Source organism: Panulirus ornatus, chromosome 17, assembly GCF_036320965.1.
Source record: "Panulirus ornatus isolate Po-2019 chromosome 17, ASM3632096v1, whole genome shotgun sequence".
Lineage (NCBI taxonomy): Eukaryota > Metazoa > Arthropoda > Malacostraca > Decapoda > Palinuridae > Panulirus > Panulirus ornatus.
In genome coordinates, this window is record NC_092240.1 from 2,949,910 (window position 1) to 2,972,220 (window position 22,311).

At 41.1% G+C, this 22,311-nt stretch overlaps 1 protein-coding gene across 1 annotated transcript in view; it reads left to right on the top strand.

The window, feature by feature from the left end:
- The window catches only part of AdamTS-A (ADAM metallopeptidase with thrombospondin type 1 motif A), a 733,635-nt gene that overhangs the window by 708,956 nt on the left and 2,368 nt on the right, over positions 1–22,311 (top strand). The window contains exons 26-28 of the mRNA XM_071671786.1: positions 3,631–3,794; positions 4,017–4,153; positions 11,356–11,552. Of these exons, the coding sequence (XP_071527887.1) occupies positions 3,631–3,794; positions 4,017–4,153; positions 11,356–11,552 (498 nt within the window). The remainder of the gene's footprint in view (positions 1–3,630; positions 3,795–4,016; positions 4,154–11,355; positions 11,553–22,311) is intronic.

The window sequence follows — 22,311 nt, forward strand, 5'->3', positions numbered from 1 at the left end:
ACACATACACCATAGACTCGCTTAAATGTAGATGCTGACTGTTGGCTATTTACCTTTAAAGTCAGACCTACACTAAAGAGACTTTAATAATGACAGAGAACAATGGAATGGCATATATTCATTGATAATGTATAACCACTCATCCCTGTCATTGTCCCCATCATTCCTCCCATATTATAGGCTAAACTTTCCTGTTCACCAATACCATATTTTCCCGAAAATATATCATCCCAGTTGCCAGCAGTTTCATTCATCCAAAGGAAATGGATGAAATATTGACACTTGTGTGTGGGGGTTAGTTATATGTCTGACAACTTTCTTGGCATGTCTACACATACAACCACTCACCCATACCATTTATCTCTTCATGTCTCCCATAATGTCAAAACAACCTTTTGCTCATCAGCATTGTATTTTCCTAAAAATATATTACCCCAGCATCCAGCAATTTTTATCCTTCCAAGGAAATGGGTGTGGTATTGACAACTGTGTATTGTTTTTTTGTGCTTCTGATAACCTTCCTTAGTATGTCTACATATGGGACATGCAGTATTGCCTTTTTATAACACTGATATAGAAATAGGATGGAAGGTGAAAAACTTTAGATGTGTAAGTAGCCATCTGATCAGATGAAGTGTTCATAGAACATAAAACTAAGAGTCATAAACAAAAGACAGTTACTATACTACTGAAAAGTTTATTTGTAAGAAAAAAAACTGTTTCTAGATTTAGTATGCATCTTACATTAGCTATTAGCTAAGTTAGGAGAATAGGGCAGCACCAAACATTTAGACCTATCATCCTTTTCCACATTTTTGTTGCTAGATGCATGAAATGTCTTCCAAGCTTTTCAATAAGCCTTGTTCACAAACCACTTGTATCTGCTTAAAGGTATATCTTTTGTAACTACATTCATCTACTAGACTTATGGGATCACATATCTGTAAAGCTCGTATAAACATAGACATAACTACATACATGTTTGTAAGAGCATTACAGATATGTGATCCCATAAGTCTGGTAGATAAATGTAGTCATATAAGACATACCATCAGGCAGTTATGTTATCCTGAGTGGTTTGTAAACAAGGCTTACTAGAAAGCTAGGAAGACATTTTATGCATCTAGTAACAAAAATGTGGAAAGGATGATAGGTTTAAATGTTTGGTGTTGCCCTATTCACTTCATTTAGCTGCTGTGAGACAGGTTCTAAAAACCAGTGCTTTTGATGTTGCCTTCCTGTACAATAACACTATCAGTAAGACTTTAATTAAAAGTAGGCCAAATTATCAGAAAATTGGGAGTGTTTACACCATCATAATGTCATGTAAAGATGTATGCATTGGCCAGACGGTAAAGCTAACTGAGAGATGCTATTGGCACAGTTGTTCAGTATTCAAGGGTGATCACAGGAATATGATCACTAAATAGTAGCAAAAAAAACCTGTTGACCTCAACAATGCAGTCACATTGTGCCCCACATCTGATTATGATACCCGTAACATCATTGATGTCATAATTTGTCCCCAGGTGACTTTAAAGCACATCCAATTATCAAACAAATTAAATCATTTTGAAATAGTTATCAAGATCCTATCAAGATACTATGGAAAGATGGAGTGAAAAAGATTTTGAGTGATCGGGGCCTGAACATGCAGGAGGGTGAAAGGCGTGCAAGGAATAGAGTGAATTGGAACGATATGGTGTACCGGGGTCAACATGCTGTCAATGGATTGAACCAGGGCATGTGAAGCGCTATCTCGCACACATGAGGGGGGAGAGGGTTGTTATTCCATGTGTGGCGAGGTGGCGATGGGAATAAAGAAAGGCAGACAGTATGAATTATGTACTTATGTATATATGTATATGTCTGTGTGTGTGTATATATATGTATACATTGAGATGTATAGGTATGTATATTTGCATGTGTGGATGTGTATGTATATACATGTGGATGGGATGGGCCATTCTTTTGTCTGTTTCCTTGCGCTACCTCGCTAACGCGGGAGACAGCGACAAAGCAAAATAAATAAATTTATAAGAAAAGTATTTGAACACACATTTCATTACCCAGGCCAACCTCCCCTACACAACCCCTCCTTAACCACATGGCACCTTCCATGTTCTCTTTAAAGGTCAGGCCAGTATATTGTTTGGCATGGCACTTATAAGACAGAATTGTTGTGGTGGTGTTGGGATTTAGAAGCTTTGTGAATTGTTTGTACCTGATGAGGCAGATTGTCTCCATGAAACATGTTGTGCAGTATGTATGGAAAAATTACTTATTAAATAGAATTATCTGAACACTTACTGAATTGGGATTTCACCTTCATGACTATCATCATGGGATAGTGTGAAGGGAGCAAAAGGGGAAGTGATAACAGGTAGTGATGGAGTGAGTATTTTCAAGGATTGTTAAATGTGTTTGATGAAGGAGTGGTAGGTGAAATACATTTAGGTCAGGGTGGCATGCGAAGTGAGAGAGTCAGGGAGAGTGGTTTGGTGAAAAGAGAAGAGGTGGTGAAAGCATTGCAGAAGATGAAATCCAGCAAGGCTGCAGGATTGGATGGTATTGCATTGAATTTATTAAGAATGGGGTGACATGATTGTTGATTTGTTGGTAAGGATATTCAGTGTTTGCATGGATCATGGGGAAGCACCTATTTGAGGATTGGAGGAATGTATTTTTAGTGTCATTGTATAAAGGCAAAGTGGATAAAAGTAAGTGTTCAAACTACAGAGACATACGTTTGTTGAGTGTGCCTGGAAAATTATATAGGGGGTATTGATCGAGAGGGTGAAGTCATGTACAGAATAACAGATTTGGGAGGGGCAGTGTGGTTTCAGAAGCGTTAGAGGATGTGTAGATCAGGTGTTTGTTTTGAAGAATGTGTGTGAAGAAATACTTAGAAAAATAGATGGATTTGTATGTGGCATTTATGGATCTGGAGAAGGCATATGATAGGGTTGATAGAGATGCTGTGTGGAAGGTCTTAAAAATTTATTGTGTGGGAAGTAAGCTGTGAGAAACAGAAGTTTTTATCAAGTATGTAAGGCACTTGTAGTGTGTATGAGTAGGAAGAGAGGAGAGTGATTGGTTACCAGCAAAGGTTGGTCTGTGACGGGGTGTGTGATGTCCCCATGGTTGTTTAATTTGTCTATGGATAGGGTGGTTAGGGAGGTAAATGCAAGAATCAAACAGATGGTTAAGGAAAGATGGGAGACATTGTCTTTACCAGAAGGGAAGGCTTTGAGGTTTTTTACCCTGGGTATCCTCAAAACCCTCTCAGAAGGTCATAGGAAACCATCCTAGACAGGAACAAAATTAATCATCAAATTTCAGATTTCTTTTTGCTTCCCCAAGTTAATGTCCTTTTAGTTATCCACAGTTATTTCTCTTTATGTAAAATTACAAACTTGCTTTCCTTAGAATTCTCTTTGAATACAGTAGATGAGGACCTACTGAAAATGTGTTGACCATTTCAGAGAAACATTTCCTTCAACCAAAAAAGATTGTGACCTCTACTAGACACTTTGACCCCATTCCTGGGAAACTGTCAGAAATATAAGTGGTTTAGCAAATTTTTTGCATATCAGTATATCGTACACCTGACTCAAGTTTTTGTCACAGGCACAAAATTCCTTACATGTAACTGTGGATGGCGAGTATTCTCTGCTGGTGGGTGGACAGAACATGAGTATTTTCTGCTCTGGAATGAACACATCAAACCCCCAAGAATACCTAACACTACCAGCAGGAGAAGAAGGAAACTTTGCTGAAATGTACAACAAAATGTAAATTGCCTATTTTTGTATGGAATGAAACGTTTGTGAATATAATGATCATACTCTTTGTAATATTCATAATTATTCATGGTCGCAAAATTACTTTTCATCAAATCTGAACAAAAATGGATGTGTTTTGGAATTTAAGCTGGAAATTCTTCTTGGTAACCAGTAACATTTGTATTCATATTGCCTTTTCCTTAAGAAGTTAATGATTTTTTTTTCCTACAGCTTGATTCACCCAGACACATGTCCACATGATGGAGAGCGCCGCTCTGACTGCAACTGCATCCAAGATGAAAGCAGTCATTCTGGCTATACTGCCTTCAGTAAAGTCAGACTTAACACTTCATCCTTAGTCATTGATAGTATGTATCTGTATTCAAGTTTTTTTATTAACTCTTTCACTATGGTAGTCCTAACTTCCACTGCAAAATCTGCATACAAATTCCCAAATACTCTAAAGAATATTATTATTTTTTTTATTATACTTTGTCGCTGTCTCCCGCGTTTGCGAGGTAGCGCAAGGAAACAGACGAAAGAAATGGCCCAACCCCCCCATACACATGTATATACATACGTCCACACACGCAAATATACATACCTACACAGCTTTCCATGGTTTACCCCAGACGCTTCACATGCCTTGATTCAATCCACTGACAGCACGTCAACCCCGGTATACCACATCACTCCAATTCACTCTATTCCTTGCCCTCCTTTCACCCTCCTGCATGTTCAGGCCCCGATCACACAAAATCTTTTTCACTCCATCTTTCCACCTCCAATTTGGTCTCCCTCTTCTCCTCGTTCCCTCCACCTCCGACACATATATCCTCTTGGTCAATCTTTCCTCACTCATTCTCTCCATGTGCCCAAACCACTTCAAAACACCCTCTTCTGCTCTCTCAACCACGCTCTTTTTATTTCCACACATCTCTCTTACCCTTACGTTACTCACTCGATCAAACCACCTCACACCACACATTGTCCTCAAACATCTCATTTCCAGCACATCCATCCTCCTGCGCACAACTCTATCCATAGCCCACGCCTCACAACCATACAACATTGTTGGAACCACTATTCCTTCAAACATACCCATTTTTGCTTTCCGAGATAATGTTCTCGACTTCCACACATTCTTCAAGGCCCCCAGAATTTTCGCCCCCTCCCCCACCCTATGATCCACTTCCGCTTCCATGGTTCCATCCGCTGCCAGATCCACTCCCAGATATCTAAAACACTTCACTTCCTCCAGTTTTTCTCCATTCAAACTCACCTCCCAGTTGACTTGACCCTCAACCCTACTGTACCTAATAACCTTGCTCTTATTCACATTTACTCTTAACTTTCTTCTTCCACACACGTTACCAAACTCAGTCACCAGCTTCTGCAGTTTCTCGCATGAATCAGCCACCAGCGCTGTATCATCAGCTGTATCATCTAAAGAATATATCTTAGGTTTTACTGCAACGTAAGCCAGAACATGATTTTCAATATACACAGGGTTCTTTCAGAACAAATGGGCTACTTTCTTAGCTATCTTTCATTATAGTGTAATGTCGTCGTGTGAGTAACTGAAACCCAAGTCATGAGGGGGTTATGTTCCAGACCAAAAATTTCACCAATCTAATTTTTTTGTATGGACTATACCTGAAACAGCTTACCATCAATATACCACACTCTGTCATCATCTAGATTAGTCCTACCAATTCAGCAGCTGTTGCCATTTCACAGATAAATCAGACAATATTTAATGATTGTTCTTGAGAATTTTAGTGGTGAGGGATAGAGATAGCTGGTGGTGGATTGGGATAGAGGTGAAGGAAACGATTTGTCAAGCTTTTCATATCAAGTTTATCCATTTCAGTGTATGGTGTTTATATTAGTTGATGTTTTGGCCATTATATTACCTATTTAATGTAGTAGTAGGCAGGAATTAGATCGTAGCACTATATAGAAATAGTAAGTTAGTGCATTAAGCTGGAACATTAGGTAGGAGCCTCAGAAAACACTGCTAAAGTTGCCCTCTGCTAATGGCTTGTTAAAGGTAAAGTTAAGAGTGAGGCACTTAAGGCTAAAAAAGCATCTGTGAAGTTCACTGCTCATGGAGACATTTACTGTGCCAACCCCCTTGAGAGACCTGAAGGGAAGAGGCATTAGAGATAGATAGAGTTTAATATTTTCAAGTTAGGTAGGTCTCTTTTTTATGGCACATTAATGACATGAAAACTTGGTGTTCCTTATCAGATGACCATCCTTGACTGGATTACAATAAGAATCTAATGTTATTTTGATTTGATATTTATAAAAGGGGAGTGCTCATCCTCCTCAAAGGCCCAGATTGGGGTGTCTAAATGTGTATGGATGTAGCCGAGATGAGGAAAAAGGAGAGATAGTTAGTATCTTTGAGGAAAGGAACCTGGATGTTTTGGCCTTGAGTAAAACGAAGCTCAAGGATAAAGGGGAAGAGTGGTTTTTTGGGAGTAAAGTCAGGGGTTGGTGAGAGGACAAGAGCAAAGGAAGGAGTAGCACTACTCCTGAAACAGAAGTTGTGGGAGTATGTGATAGAGTGTAAGAAAGTAAACTCTAGATTGATATAGGTAAAACTGAAAGTGGATGGAGAGAGATGAGTGATTATTGGTGCATATGCACCTGGGTATGAGAAGAAAGATTATGAGAGACTAATGTTTTGGGAGCAGCTGAGTGAATGTGTTTTAGAAGTTTTGATGCACAAGACCAGGTTATAGTGATGAGTGAATAGAATGCAAAGATGAGTAATGTGGCAGTTGAGGGAATAATTGGTGTACATGGAGTGTTCAGTGTTGTAAATGGAAATGGTGATGAGCTTGTAGATTTGTATGCTGAAAAAGGACTAGTGATTGGGAATACCTGGTTTAAAAAGAGGTATACATAAGTATACGTATGTAAACAGGAGAGATGGCCAGGGAGTGTTATTGGATTATGTGTTGATTGATTGGTGTGTGAAAGAGAGACTTTTAGATGTTAATGTACTGAGAGGTGCAACTGGAGGGATGTCTGGTCATTATCTTGTGGAGGTGAAGGTGAAGATTTGTAGAGGTTTTCAGAAAAGAAGAGAAAATGTTGGTGTGAAGAGAGTGGTGAGAGTAAGTGAGCTTGGGAAGGAGACTTGCATGAGGAAGTACCAGGAGAGACTGAGTTCAGAATGGAAAAAGGTGAGAGCAAAGGATGTAAGGGGAGTGGGGGAGGAATGGGATATATTTAGGGAAGCAGTGATGGCTTGCACAAAAGATGCTTGTGGCATGAGAAGCGTGGGAGGTGCGCAGATTAGAAAGGGCAGTGAGTGATGGGATGAAGAAGTAAGATTATTAGTGAAAGAGAAGAGAGAGGTATTTGGACGATTTTTGCAGGTAAATAGTGCAAATGAGTGGGAGATGTATAAAAGAAAGAGGCAGGAGGTCAAGAGAAAGGTGCAAGAGGTGAAAAAGAGGGCAAATGAGAGTTGGGGTGAGAGAGTATCATTAAATTTTAGGGAGAATAAAAAGATGTTTTGTAAGGAGGGAAATAAAGTGCGTAAGACAAGAGAACAAATGGGAACATCGGTGAAGGGGGGCTAATGGGGAGGTAATAATAAGTAGTGGTGATGTGAGAAGGAGATGGAGTGAGTATTTTGAAGGTTTGTTGAATGTGTTTTAGATGGTAGATTGGCAGATTTAGAGTGTTTTGGTCGAGGTGGTGTGCGAAGTGAGACGGTCAGAGAGAATGATTTTGTAAACAGAGAAGAGGTAGTGAAAGCTTTGCGGAAGATGAAAGCCGGCAAGGCAGCGGGTTTAGATGGTATTGCAGTGGAATTTATTAAAAAAGGGGGCGACTGTGTTGTTGACTGGTTGGTAAGGATATTCAGTGTATGTATGGCTCATGGTGAAGTACCTGAATATTGGCAGAATGCATGCATAGTGCCATTGTACAAAGGCAAAGGGGATGAAGGTGAGTGTTCAAATTACAGAGGTATAAGTTTGTTGAGTATTCCTGGGAAATTATATGGGAGGTTATTGATCGAATGGGTCAAGGCATATACAGAGCACCAGATTGGGGAGGAGCAGTGTGGTTTCAGAAGTGGTAGAGGATGTGTGGATCAAGTGTTTGCTTTGAAGAATGTATGTGAGAAATACTTAGAAAAGTAGATGGATTTGTATGTAGCATTTATGGATCTGGAGAAGGCATATGATAGAGTTGATAGATATGCTCTGTGGAAGGTTTTAAGAGTATATGGTGTGGGAGTTAAGTTGCTAGAAGCAGTGAAAAGTTTTTATCGAGGATATAAGGCATGTGTACAAGAAGGAAGAGAGGAAAGTGAGTGGTTCCCAGTGAATGTTGGTTTGCAGCAGGGGTGTGTGATGTCTCCATGGCTGTTTAATTTGTTTATGGATGGGGTTGTTGGGGAGGTGAATGCAAGAGTTTTGGAGAGGGGCAAGTATGCAGTCTGTTGTGGATGAAAGGGCTTGGGAAGTGAGTCAGTTGTTCGCTGATGATACAGTGCTGGTGGCTGATTCAGATGAGAAACTGCAGAAGCTGGTGACTGAGTTTGGTAAAGTGTGTGAAAGAAGAAAGCTGAGAGTAATTGTGAATAAGAAGAAGGTTATTAGGTACAGTAGGGTTGAGGGACAATTAAATTGGGAGGTAAGTTTGAATGGAGAAACTAGAGGAAGTGAAGTGTTTTAGATATCTGGGAGTGGATTTGGTAGTGGATGGAACCATGGAAACGGAAGTGAGTCACAGGGTGGGGGAGGGGGCAAAGGTTCTGGGAGCATTGAAGAATGTGTGGAAGGCAAGAACATTATCTCGGAAAGCAATAATGGGTATATTTGAAGGAATGGTTGTTCCAACAATGTTATATGGTTGCGAGGCGTGGGTTATAGATAGGGTTGTGCCGAGGAGGGTGGATGTGTTGGAAATGAGATGTTTGAGGACAGTATGTGGTGTAGGGTGGTTTGATCGAGTAAGTAATGAAAGGGTAAGAGAGATGTGTGGTAAGAAAAAGAGTGTGATTGAGAGAGCAGAAGAGATTGCATTGAAATGGTTTGGTCACATGGAGAGAATGAGTGAGGAAAGATTGACAAAGAGGATATATGTGTCAGAGGTGAAGGGAACAAGGAGAAGTGGGAGACCAAATTGGAGGTGGAAGGAAGGAGTGAAGAAAGTTTTGAGCGATCGGGGCCTGAACATACAGGAGGGTGAAAGGCTTGCAAGGAATAGAGTGAATTGGGATGATGTGGTATACCGGGGTCGCTACCTCTCTAACGCGGGAGACAGCATCAAAGAATGATAAATAGATATATATGTATATCTTATTCTTGCTGAAGAAGGTTTTTGCAGAAGCCTGAACGTTAAAGGAATAAAGCCTAAAAGCTCTTACCAGTGTTTTACTTAACACCTCAGTCCACATGTACTAATGGATTAATCATATCTATGTGGTGCTGGAGAACCATTTCAGAAATAAAAGAGCACTGTAGGAAAAGGAACAACACATATTAATTAACCACAGGAAATTCTGCAAGATTGCTTGCATGAACAATTGTTACTGTGATCGGAGCTGGTTTAGCTGTAAAACAGTGTAAAGCCATTTAGCAACATTGCTATACCATTTTTAGTGGAAATGTGCACGAATCTAGCAAAGAAAGTACAATGTATTAGTTAATGGACAATACATAATACACCAGTGGGTAGTAGTTGGTAGGCAGCTAAGAACCAGGGAGGTATATTACCGGTACTACCTACCTTGGTATTGGGAGAAGTAGTCATGCCTAAGTAGTTACCCAGCACTTCAGTGGTATTCAAGTTGCACCCCTCTGACCCAAGTAGCTGTCTTTTCTTTCTGCCTCACCCACATGAGGACAACTGGCATTCTGTCCATAATCATACAGTCTCTCCTTGTCATACATAATACTTGACAACACTTAACTCACACACCTCATTCTTTGTATCTCCAGATTTTCCTGCAGTGATCACTATTTGCTAGCCCTGCCTTTTGGTAAAATGTGAGGAGTAATAGATCGAATTAGTATGTAGGAACATTTAGGCAGGGGTATTAAGTAGAGGTACTTGGTAGGAACATTGGCTGGAGTATTAGGTATAAGTAATCAGTAGGAACTTTTGGTAGGAGCTTCTGTAAACACTGCAAACGCATATTAATAGGAATCATATGATTACATAGTGACATGTTTAAATGTTATGCCATCATAAAGGATGCTTTATATGCTTTGCAGTGTTGCAGCTTGAACATTTATCTGTTTGATAATCACACCACACACATGAGTAACATGTTACTATGTTAGTATATGTATCATTTTTTCAGGAAAAAAGATCTCTGAATGGAAAGACTTAGAAATTGATAGATTTTTTTTATTTATTGGAAAATGCCAAAATGAGAGAACGTTAAATACCTAAGAGTAACTGAAATCAGCGGGCTAAATTGTCATTATAGGACATTGAATGCATATGTACGTAGGACAGATTACCTGGGGTGTTCATATGCTGGGCTACAGTGGCTGCAAAGATGGTGATAACAAAAAGTTGGGTGATAGAGGAATGATGGAGGAGCTGGCTTACCTAGGAGAAATGTGATGTGATGCCCATAGAATTGAGGAGTGGCCTTTGGATATATAAATCTTTTATCTCTGTATCTGGTGGTACCAGACTTCTCCTTATGGTTATGATATGAGTGTCAGGTCACATTTAGCAAGGTTATATCATTCATTACAGTCTCATCACAGGACTTCTAACTCTAAGGGAGTTCATCACTCATCTACCACTGACTGTAGGTGCAGTATTGAAGCCCCTGGAGAAGAGACCCATAAGATTATATAATAAATGATGATACTGATTTTTGTATTGAACTTGTTCTCTTTGAAGAAGACTTCTGTGCAAGCTGAAACATTAGAGGCATAAAACTGAAAAACTTACTCCCGTTTTTATTCAAACCCAATCCACATACATAATAAGGAATTGTTAAACTGTATGTTTTACTGTATTGATTTTTGAGGTATGTTATTGAAGGATTGTTACTAAGGTTGGAGTGCAATACAGCTTAGTCACAGTGCAACATGTGTCATATGATGAAGTAAAGTTCAAATATTTTTCATGCATTTTACACATTTGCAATATTGCTTAATGTTGTATGTTTTCATATGTGTATTATTCACATTTTTTTGTCTAATAATAGATATTTTTTTCTTTTAGTTTGAAATAGCTAAATCACGTGTGTTTTCTTAATTCGTGTCACAAATTCTAGTTTTTCTTTGTGATATTGTAGGATTAAGCGCCATGCTTCATTCAGATTTGCAAGAACATTTGAGTACTGTTCAACTGTATAGTCCAACTGCATAGTCCTAAAGTCCATGAAACTGTCAAATAGACTGGAGTCATAACAGGATATAGCAACACTGACCGTAATTTCTTATTTACAAGCTTAGGTTATCTCCACTTTGAATTACTCTAAATTTTAAAATTTTGCAGAGGCCATTTAATAGGTGTGAACTGACTTTATGCCAGTGTATTCAGTGAATCTGTTTCCTCATACCTGCAGCATATGACTTCACCTTTGCCCGAGCTGTGGATGGTAACTTTGTTCGATATGGAGAGGCTGGTGACTGCTTCAGCATGGCAATGTGCCCTCAGGGAGCGTTCTCCATCAACTTAGCTGGTACAGCCTTAGCCGTCTCCCCACGCACCGACTGGATAACGAGAGGCAATAAAGCGGCACACTACATAAATCGTTTAGATGTAAGTAGTTGTAACATCTCATTTCTAATCATGTGTAGCCCTATTGCCCTCATGTCTCTTACATCTGAACTCATAGAAACTGTTGCAAGAAAAAAATTCCAAACCTCCACCGGACACAGTTTACTCTGTCAAGCAGTATGACCTTTACCAGCCTTCAGGTATGGAGTACTATAGGTATTGCAGAATTGATTGCTGTATCACTAAGGTGTATGACTTTATGAAATTGATTTTCCTCATGCAAATAGGAATGAAAGTGATTATGATAGATAGATAGATTGATACAGTAGATATGTAATCCTGGGTAAAATGTTTGTTTAGGAGGGTCAGTGAAAATTAGTTCAGCCTCTGATAACAACTTGCATACGATACAGTGTTCATTAACTTTAGTCTCTGTATTAATTATTCAAAGTGTATGCTTACAAAATACTGATATACATATGTGGTTTCCTGTGTAAAGACTTGTATATTATGATATCTTCATGGGATTATGCTCTATTGCACATTATCCCAAAGAAGGATGACCATTTTATCCCTTCCACTTATCTTCCTGTTACTCCTAATTTTACTCTTTCCAGAATATCTTTTTCTCTTTTCAACACCCATTTCCTGAAGTATCTTGAATCTCATAGTCTTCTTCTGATTATCGGTATGGCTTTTGCAGAGTGGGATCCAATTATGATATCCTTTCCTATAATACTAATGTCTTGTCATCCTGTCTGAGAAACTTTAGGGAATCTTGTGTTGACCTTTGATATATAGAGAGATTTTGACAGGGTGTGGCACTGGAGCCTGATCTCTAGGATCCCTTTTTAGGTTTGTCTCCCTCACCATGTTATCTTTCATCTAAGCTTCCTTATTTGGCTGGTCTGTCTCCATAATCATTGATGGATCAACCTCCTCTTTCTCTTTGAGCTGCAGTGCCCCTCATGGTTCTCTTGTGTATCCAGTACCCTTTCTCCTTACTGCTAGTAATTTTCTTTCTTCTGTAGATAACCAAATGCATTCATACTCTATACTGACAGCTCAACACTGCTTCAGTGATGAGTGCCAGGAAAACAGACAAAAAAGGCCACATTCATTCACACTCAGTCTCCATTATTATGTGTAATGCATCAAAACCACAGCTCCCTATCCACAAAAGAATGGCCCAACCCACCCACATGCACATATATGTATATACATGTCCACACACATACATATACCTACCTATACATTTCAACGTATACATATATATATACATACACAGACATATACATATATATACATGTACATAATTCATACTTGCTGCCTTTATTCATTCCTGTCGCCACCCGGCCACACATGAAATGACACCTCCCTCACCCTGTACGCGTTCGAGGTAGCGCTAAGAAAAGACAACAAAGGCCACAATCGTTTATATTCACTATCTAGCTGTCATGTATAATGCAAAGAAACCACAGCTCCCTTTCCACATACAGGCCCCACAGAACTTTCCATGGTTTACCCCAGACGCTTCACATGCCCTGGTTCAATCCATTGACAGCACGTCAACCCCAGTATACCACATCGTTCCAATTCACTCTATTCCTTGCACGCCTTTCACCCTCCTGCATGTTCAGGGCCTAATCACTTAAAATCTTTTTCACTCCATCATTCCACCTCCAATTTGGTCTCCCACTTCTCCTTGTTCCGTCCACCTCTGACACATATATCCTCTTTGTCAATCTTTCCTCACTCATTCTTTCCATGTGACCAAACCATTTCAATACACCTTCTGCTCTCTCAACCACACACTTTTTATTACCACTCATCTCTCTTACCCTTTCATTACTTACTCGATCAAACCACCTCACACCACATGTTGTCCTCAAACGTCTCATTTCAAACACATCCACCCTCCTCCGCACAAACCTTTCTATAGCCCATGCCTTGCAACCATATAACATTGTTGGAGCCACTGTTCCTTCAAACATACCCATTTTTGCTTTTCAAGATAATGTTCTCGCCTTCAACACATTCTTCAATGCTCCCAGAACTTTCACCCCCTCCCCCATCCTGTCACTCACTTCCGCTTCCATGGTTCCATCCGCTGCCAAATCCACTCCCAGATATCTAAAACACTTCACTTCCTCCAGTTTTCCTCCATTCAAACTTACCTCCCAATTGACTTGTCCCTCAACCCTACTGTACCTAATAACCTTGCTCTTATTCACATTTACTCTCAGCTTTCTTCTTTCACACACTTTACCAAACTCAGTCACCAGCTTCTGTAGTTTCTCACCCGAATCAGCCACCAGTGCTGTATCATCAGTGAACAACAACTGACTCACTTCCCAAGCACTGTCATCCACAACAGACTGCATACTTGCCCCTCTTTCCAAAACTCTTGCATTCACCTCCCTAACAACCCCATCCATAAACAAATTAAACAACCATGGAGACATCACACACCCCTGCTGCAAACCAGCATTCACTGAGAACCAATCACTTTCCTCTCTTCCTACACATACAAATGCCTTACATCCTCGATAAAAACTTTTCTCTGCTTCTAACAACTTACCTCCCACACCATACATTCTTAATACCTTCCACAGAGCATCTCTGTCAACTCTATCATATGCCTTCTCCAGATCCATAAATGCTACATACAAATCCATTTGCTTTTCTAAGTATTTCTCACATACATTCTTCAAAGCAAATACCTGATCCACACATCCTTTACCACTTCTGAAACCACACTGCCCTTCCCCAATCTGATGCTCTGTACATGCCTTCACCCTCTCAATCAATACCCTCCCATATAATTTGCCAGGAATACTCAACAAACTTATACCTCTGTAATTTGAGCACTCACTCTTATCCCCTTTGCCTTTATACAATGGCACTATGCATGCATTCCGCCAATCCTCAGGCACCTCACCATGAGTCATACATACATTAAATAACCTTACCAACCAGTCAACAATAGAGTCACCCCCTTTTTTAATAAATTCCACTGCAATACCATCCAAACCTGCTGCCTTGCCGGCTTTCATCTTCCGCAAAGCTTTTACTACCTCTTCTCTGTTTACCAACTCATTTTCCCTAACCCTCGCACTTTGCACACCACCTCGACCAAAACACCCTATATCTGCCACTCTATCATCAAACACATTCAACAAACCTTCAAAATACTCACTCCATCTCCTTCTCACATCACCACTACTTGTTATCACCTCCCCATTTGCGCCCTTCACTGAAGTTCCCATTTGCTCCCTTGTCTTACGCACTTTATTTACCTCCTTCCAGAACATCTTTTTATTCTCCCTAAAATTTAATGATACTCTCTCACCGCAGCTCTCATTTGCCCTTTTTTTCACCTCTTGCACCTTTCTCTTGACCTCCTGTCTCTTTCTTTTATACATCTCCCACTCAATTTCATTTTTTCCCTGCAAAAATCGTCCAAATGCCTCTCTCTTCTCTTTCACTAATACTCTTACTTCTTCATCCCACTACTCACTACCCTTTCTAATCAACCCACCTCCCACTCTTCTCATGCCACAAGCATGTGAATAAGAGCAAGGTTATTAGGTACAGTAGGGTTGAGGGTCAATTCAATTGGGAGGTGAGTTTGAATGGAGAAAAACTGGAGGAAGTGAAGTGTTTTAGATATCTGGGAGTGGATCTGGCAGCGGATGGAACCATGGAAGCGGAAGTGGATCATAGGGTGGGGGAGGGGCGAAAATTCTGGGAGCCTTGAAGAATGTGTGGAAGTCGAGAACATTATCTCGGAAAGCAAAAATGGGTATGTTTGAAGGAATAGTGGTTCCAACAATGTTGTATGGTTGCGAGGCGTGGACTATGGATAGAGTTGTGCGCAGGAGGATGGATGTGCTGGAAATGAGATGTTTGAGGACAATGTGTGGTGTGAGGTGGTTTGATCGAGTAAGTAACGTAAGGGTAAGAGAGATGTGTGGAAATAAAAAGAGCGTGGTTGAGAGAGCAGAAGAGGGTGTTTTGAAATGGTTTGGTCACATGGAGAGAATGAGTGAGGAAAGATTGACCAAGAGGATATATGTGTCAGAGGTGGAGGGAACGAGGAGAAGAGGGAGACCAAATTGGAGGTGGAAAGATGGAGTGAAAAAGATTTTGTGTGATCGGGGCCTGAACATGCAGGAGGGTGAAAGGAGGGCAAAGAATAGAGTGAATTGGATCGATGTGGTATACCGGGGTTGACGTGCTGTCAGTGGATTGAATCAAGGCATGTGTATGGGGGTGGGTTGGGCCATTTCTTTCGTCTGTTTCCTTGCGCTACCTCGCAAACGCGGGAGACAGCGGCAAAAAAAAAAAAATATATATATATATATATATATATATATATATATATAGACATTGAAGCTTATTGATACAGTGATTAAATTGATGAGAACTACTACTGACTTTTGTGTAAATAAATTAAACATTTCCTTTTTCCATAGCCAGAGGTTGAACCATTATGTGACATTCATTTTTTTTTTCTTTTCATTTCAAGCTAGAAGTTTCAGTTTTCTAAATTGTTTCTTACATTTTTCATATGTATATATATGTGTGTGTGTGTGTGTGTGTGTATATGTGGGTGTGTGTGTGTGTATGTGTATTTATATATATGTATATTATCCCTGGGGATGGGGGTGAAAGAATACTTCCCATGCGTTCCTCGCATGTCGTAGAGAGCGACTAGAGGGGACGGGAGCGGGGGGCCAGAAATCCTCCCCTCCTTGTATTTTTTTAACTTTCTAAAATGGGAAACAGAAGAAGGAGTCACGCGGGGAGTGCTCATACTCCTCGAAGGCTCAGAGTGGGGTGCCTAAATGTGTGTGGATGTAACCAAGATGTGAAAAAAGGAGAGATAGGTAGTATGTTTGAGGAAAGGAACCTGGATGTTTTGGCTCTGAATGAAACGAAGCTCAAGGGTGAAGGGGAAGAGTGGTTTGGGAATGTCTTGGGAGTGAAGTCAGGGGTTAGTGAGAGGACAAGAGCAAGGGAAGGAGTAGCAGTACTCCTGAAACAGGAGTTGTGGGAGTACGTGATAGAATGTAAGAAAGTAAATTCTCGATTAATATGGATAAAACTGAAAGTTGATGGAGAGAGATGGGTGATTATTGGTGCATATGCACCTGGGCATGAGAAGAAAGATCATGAGAGGCAAGTGTTTTGGGAGCAGCTGAATGAGTGTGTTAGTGGTTTTGATGCACGAGACCGGGTTATAGTGATGGGTGATTTGAATGCAAAGGTGAGTAATGTGGCAGTTGAGGGAATAATTGGTATACATGGGGTGCTCAGTGTTGTAAATGGAAATGGTGAAGAGCTTGTAGATTTATGTGCTGAAAAAGGACTGATGATTGGGATTGGGAATACCTGGTTTAAAAAGCGAGATATACATAAGTATACTTATGTAAGTAGGAGAGATGGCCAGAGAGCGTTATTGGATTACGTGTTAATTGACAGGCGCGCGAAAGAGAGACTTTTGGATGTTAATGTGCTGAGAGGTGCAACTGGAGGGATGTCTGATCATTATCTTGTGGAGGCTAAGGTGAAGATTTGTATGGGTTTTCAGAAAAAAAGAGTGAATGTTGGGGTGAAGAGGGTGGTGAGAGTAAGTGAGCTTGGGAAGGAGACTTGTGTGAGGAAGTACCAGGAGAGACTGAGTACAGAATGGAAAAAGGTGAGAACAATGGAAGCAAGGGGAGTGGGGGAGGAATGGGATGTATTTAGGGAATCAGTGATGGATTGCGCAAAAGATGCTTGTGGCATGAGAAGAGTGGGAGGTGGGTTGATTAGAAAGGGTAGTGAGTGGTGGGATGAAGAAGTAAGAGTATTAGTGAAAGAGAAGAGAGAGGCATTTGGACGATTTTTGCAGGGAAAAAATGCAGTTGAGTGGGAGACGTATAAAAGAAAGAGGCAGGAGGTCAAGAGAAAGGTGCAAGAGGTGAAAAAAAAGGGCAAATGAGAGTTGGGGTGAGAGAGTATCATTAAATTTTAGGGAGAATAAAAAGATGTTCTGGAAGGAGGTAAATAAAGTGCGTAAGACAAGGGAGCAAATGGGAACTTCAGTGAAGGGCGCAAATGGGGAGGTGAAAACAAGTAGTGATGATGTGAGAAGGAGATGGAGTGAGTATTTTGAGGGTTTGAATGTGTTTGATGATAGAGTGGCGGATATAGGGTGTTTTGGTCGAGGTGGTGTGCAAAGTGAGAGGGTTAGGGAAAATGATTTGGTAAACAGAGAAGAGGTAGTAAAAGCTTTGCGGAAGATGAAAGCCGGCAAGGCAGGAGGTTTGGATGGTATTGCAGTGGAATTTATTAATAAAGGGGGTGACTGTATTGTTGACTGGTTGGTAAGGTTATTTAATGTATGTATGACTCACGGTGAGGTGCCTGAGGATTGGCGGAATGCGTGCATAGTGCCATTGTACAAAGGCAAAGGGGATAAGAGTGAGTGCTCAAATTACAGAGGTATAAGTTTGTTGAGTATTCCTGGTAAATTATATGGGAGGGTATTGATTGAGAGGGTGAAGGCTTGTACAGAGCATCAGATTAGGGAAGAGCAGTGTGGTTTCAGAAGTGGTAGAGGATGTGTGGATCAGGTGTTTGCTTTGAAGAATGTATGTGAGAAATACTTAGAAAAGCAAATGGATTTGTGTGTAGCATTTATGGATCTGGAGAAGGCATATGATAGAGTTGATAGAGATGCTCTGTGGAAGGTATTAAGAATATATGGTGTGGGAGGCAAGTTGTTAGAAGCAGTGAAAAGTTTTTATCGAGGATGTAAGGCATGTGTACGCGTAGGAAGAGAGGAAAGTGATTGGTTCTCAGTGAATGTAGGTTTGCGGCAGGGGTGTGTGATGTCTCCATGGTTGTTTAATTTGTTTATGGATGGGGTTGTTAGGGAGGTGAATGCAAGAGTTTTGGAAGAGGGGCAAGTATGAAGTCTGTTGGGGATGAGAGAGCTTGGGAAGTGAGTCAGTTGTTGTTCACTGATGATACAGCGCTGGTGGCTGATTCATGTGAGAAACTGCAGAAGCTGGTGACTGAGTTTGGTAAAGTGTGTGAAAGAAGAAAGTTAAGAGTAAATGTGAATAAGAGCAAGGTTATTAGGTACAGTAGGGTTGAGGGTCAAGTCAATTGGGAGGTGAGTTTGAATGGAGAAAAACTGGAGGAAGTGAAGTGTTTTAGATATCTGGGAGTGGATCTGGCAGCGGATGGAACCATGGAAGTGGAAGTGGATCATAGGGCGGGGGAGGGGGCGAAAATTCTGGGAGCCTTGAAGAATATGTGGAAGTCGAGAACATTATCTCGGAAAGCAAAAATGGGTATGTTTGAAGGAATAGTGGTTCCAACAATGTTGTATGGTTGCGAGGCGTGGGCTATGGATAGAGTTGTGCGCAGGAGGATGGATGTGCTGGAAATGAGATGTTTGAGGACAATGTGTGGTGTGAGGTGGTTTGATGCCTCTCTCTTCTCTTTCACTAATAATCTTACTTCTTCATCCCACCACTCACTACCCTTTCTAATCAACCCACCTCCCACACTTCTCATGCCATAAGCATCTTTTGCGCACTCCATCACTGATTCCCTAAATACATCCCATTCCTTCCCCACTCCCCTTACTTCCATTGTTCTCACGTATTCCCTGCGTGTCGTAGAAGGCGACTAAAAGGGGAGGGAGCGGGGGGCTGGAAATCCTCCCCTCTCAATTTTTTTTAATTTTCCAAAAGAAGGAACAGAGAAGGGGGCCAGGTGAGGATATTCCCTCAATGGCCCAGTCCTCAGTTCTTAACGCTACCTCGCTAACGCGGGAAATGGCGAATAGTTTAAAAAAAAAAAAAAAAAATATATATATATATATATATATATATATATATATATATATATATATATATTTTTTTTTTTTTTTTGCTTTGTCGCTGTCTCCCGCGTTTGCGAGGTAGCGCAAGGAAACAGACGAAAGAAATGGCCCAACCCACCCCCATACACATGTATATACACACACGTGCACACACAAATATACATACCTATACATCTCAATGTACACATATATATACACACACAGACACGTACATATATACCCATGCACACAATTCACACTGTCTGCCTTTATTCATTCCCATCGCCACCTCGCCACACATGGAATACCATCCCCCTCCCCCCCATGTGAGCAGGGTAGCGCTAGGAAAAGACAACAAAGGCCTCATTCATTCACACTCAGTCTCTAGCTGTCATGCAATAATGCCCGAAACCACAGCTCCCTTTCCACATCCAGGCCCCACACAGCTTTCCATGGTTTACCCCAGACGTTTCACATGCCCTGATTCAATCCACTGACAGCACGTCAACCCTGGTATACCACATCGATCCAATTCACTCTATTCCTTGCCCGCCTTTCACCCTCCTGCATGTTCAGGCCCCGATCACTCAAAATCTTCTTCACTCCATCTTTCCACCTCCAATTTGGTCTCCCACTTCTCCTCGTTCCCTCCACCTCCGACACATATATCCTCTTGGTCAATCTTTCCTCACTCATTCTCTCCATGTGCCCAAACCATTTTAAAACACCCTCTTCTGCTCTTTCAACCACGCTCTTTTTATTTCCACACATCTCTCTTACCCTTACATTACTTACTCGATCAAACCACCTCACACCACACATTGTCCTCAAACATCTCATTTCCAGCACATCCACCCTCCTGCGCACAACTCTTATCCATAGCCCACGCCTCGCAACCATACAACATTGTTGGAACCACTATTCCTTCAAACATACCCATTTTTGCTTTTCGAGATAATATTCTCGACTTCCAATCATTCTTCAAGGCTCCCAGGATTTTCGCCCCCTCCCCCACCCTATGATTTACTTCCTCCAGTTTTTCTCCATTCAAACTTACCTCCCAATTGACTTGACCCTCAACCCTACTGTACCTAATAACCTTGCTCTTATTCACATTTACTCTTAACTTTCTTCTTTCGCACACTTTACCAAACTCAGTCACCAGTTTCTGCAGTTTCTCACACGAATCAGCCACCAGCGCTGTATCATCAGCAAACAACAACTGACTCACTTCCCAAGCTCTCTCATCCACAACAGACTTCATTCTCGCCCCTCTTTCCAAAACTCTTGCATTCACCTCCCTAACTACCCCATCCATAAACAAATTAAACAACCATGGAGACATCACACACCCCTGCCGCAAACCTACATTCACTGAGAACCAATCACTTTCCTCTCTTCCTACACGTACACATGCCTTACATCCTCGATAAAAACTTTTCACTGCTTCTAACGATTTGCCACCCACACCATATATTCTTAATACCTTCCACAGAGCATCTCTATCAACTCTATCATATGCCTTCTCCAGATCCATAAATGCTACATACAAATCCATTTGCTTTTCTAAGTATTTCTCCATACATTCTTCAAAGCAAACACCTGATCCACACATCCTCTACCACTTCTGAAACCACACTGCTCTTCCCCAATCTGATGCTCTGTACATGCCTTCACCCTCTCAATCAATACCCTCCCATATAATTTACCAGGAATACTCAACAAACTTATACCTCTGTAATTTGAGCACTCACTCTTATCCCCTTTGCCTTTGTACAATGGCACTATGCACGCATTCCGCCAATCCTCAGGCACCTCACCATGAGTCATACGTACATTAAATAACCTTACCAACCAGTCAACAATACAGTCACCCCCTTTTTTAATGAATTCCACTGCAATACCATCCAAACCTGCTGCCTTGCCGGCTTTCATCTTCCGCAAAGCTTTTACTACCTCTTCTCTGTTTACCAAATCATGTTCCCCAACCCTCTCACTTTGCACACCACCTCGACCAAAACACCCTATATCTGCCACTCTATCATCAAACACATTCAACAAACCTTCAAAATACTCACTCCATCTCCTTCTCACATCACCACTACTTGTTATCACCTCCCCATTTGCGCCCTTCACTGAAGTTCCCATTTGCTCCCTTGTCTTACGCACTTTATTTACCTCCTTCCAGAAGCTGGTGACTGAGTTTGGTAAAGTGTGTGAAAGAAGAAAGTTAAGAGTAAATGTGAATAAGAGCAAGGTTATTATGTACAGTAGGGTTGAGGGTCAAGTCAATTGGGAGGTAAGTTGGATGGAGAAAAACTGGAGGAAGTAAAGTGTTTTAGATATCTGGGAGTGGATCTGGCAGCGGATGGAAACATGGAAGTGGAAGTGGATCATAGGGTGGGGGAGGGGGCGAAAATTCTGGGAGCCTTGAAGAATGTGTGGAAGTCGAGAACATTGTCTCGGAAAGCAAAAATGGGTATGTTTGAAGGAATAGTGGTTCCAACAATGTTGTATGGTTGCGAGGCGTGGACTATGGATAGAGTTGTGCGCAGGAGGATGGATGTGCTGGAAATGAGATGTTTGAGGACAATGTGTGGTGTGAGGTGGTTTGTTCGAGTAAGTAACATAAGGGTAAGAGAGATGTGTGGAAATAAAAAGAGCGTGGTTGAGAGAGCAGAAGAGGGTGTTTTGAAATGGTTTGGTCACATGGAGAGAATGAGTGAGGAAAGATTGACCAAGAGGATATATGTGTCGGAGGTGGAGGGAACGAGGAGAAGAGGGAGACCAAATTGGAGGTGGAAAGATGGAGTGAAAAAGATTTTGTGTGATCGGGGCCTGAACATGCAGGAGGGTGAAAGGAGGGCAAGGAATAGAGTGAATTGGATCGATGTGGTATACCGGGGTTGACGTGCTGTCAGTGGATTGTATCAAGGC